At 46.0% G+C, this 1,089-nt stretch overlaps 2 protein-coding genes across 2 annotated transcripts; both read right to left on the bottom strand.

Moving 5' to 3' along the window:
* Positions 1–56: 56 nt before the first annotated feature.
* Pmar_PMAR002746 (hypothetical protein) lies at positions 57–515 on the bottom strand (the record flags this gene model as incomplete). Its single annotated transcript, XM_002782105.1, has 4 exons — positions 57–121; positions 167–237; positions 285–409; positions 458–515. Coding segments are annotated over 4 exons (319 nt in total), but the record flags the coding sequence as incomplete, so codon positions are not given.
* Positions 516–597: 82 nt separating this feature from the next.
* On the bottom strand, positions 598–774 carry Pmar_PMAR002745 (hypothetical protein; the record flags this gene model as incomplete). The annotated part of the gene is made up of 1 exon (XM_002782104.1): positions 598–774. A coding segment is annotated over one exon (177 nt), but the record flags the coding sequence as incomplete, so codon positions are not given.
* Positions 775–1,089: the final 315 nt, after the last annotated feature.

Here is a 1,089-nt window from a genome sequence, read left to right as displayed (position 1 = left end):
CTACGACGACGTTCTGAAATACGACTATCATAACAAACACCCAACAACCCAAGTACTCGAACCTTTTTCCTGCATATCCTCCTTTACTTTGGCTATGTGTGCCATAAGCGGGTTATAGTATCTAAGGAGTAAATGTAAACGACGAAGCAACGTCGCAAATCCTGACTTCTTTTTCACTTTAGGATCCAACGAGGCGCTGAGCCAGGGAAGTAAAATAATCAAAAAAATTGCACCAGCCTGAGAAATGAATATGATAGAAACTCATCAGTAGGAACACGACAGACCTTTTTCCATTTCTTGTCAACGATAGCTGTGGCGAGCAGAGGCCCCAAGAGCTGCCCCAACAGACTAGCCAGCCAGGCCCTTTTGGCAGGGTGAGGCATGTATAGCTCAGCGACATTCAATGTGCCTATGAAAAACAATATCCTACATTGCAAAGTGTCTGACATGTAACTACCAGCTTGGGAGTAGGCGAAAAACATCTGTGCCATGATGCCTACTATACCATTGGTCATAAGAGGTCTACGACCTGATCTAATGACTAGGAACATCATCAATACTACGGGCACTGTATGGACCTGAGCTGGGAACCTCATTCTACTTTACAACCTCGTCTTCTGAGCCCACCCAGTGGTCCATAGCCGCGAATTGGAGTTTGGTCAACTTAACGCCTCTAAGAGCCATCTTTTGCCTCATCATTTCCGTCAAGCCTCTAGCTCCAGCAGTGCGGAAGGCCATACACACACCGAAGCTATTCGATAGCAGAAAAGGATCCTAAACAGTAGTAGCAACTAGAGTCCCACCAGCCAGTATCACACACTCACCCATTGCTCTTGCCTTAGTAGTATTCTCGATACTATCAGAACCCAATTCCAAGATGTATAAGCTTGGAGGTTCTTTCGAAGGAACTTGTTGTTGATAACCTCACTACTGCCTATAAGCACCTCCCATAGTAGAGGGTATTCACAGAAAAAGGCTTACCAGTTAAAGCGAGGTAGATAGCACATCCAAGGGCAATGTTAAGGCGGTCACCAGGGACGAGCTGAAAGGGTATCACAGAGGGCTGTCGATCAGACATACGTCCCATCT

Source organism: Perkinsus marinus (genome assembly GCF_000006405.1).
Source record: "Perkinsus marinus ATCC 50983 genomic scaffold scf_1104296939978, whole genome shotgun sequence".
NCBI classification, from domain to species: Eukaryota; Perkinsozoa; order Perkinsida; family Perkinsidae; genus Perkinsus; species Perkinsus marinus.
This window is presented reverse-complemented; position numbering and strand designations above follow the sequence as displayed.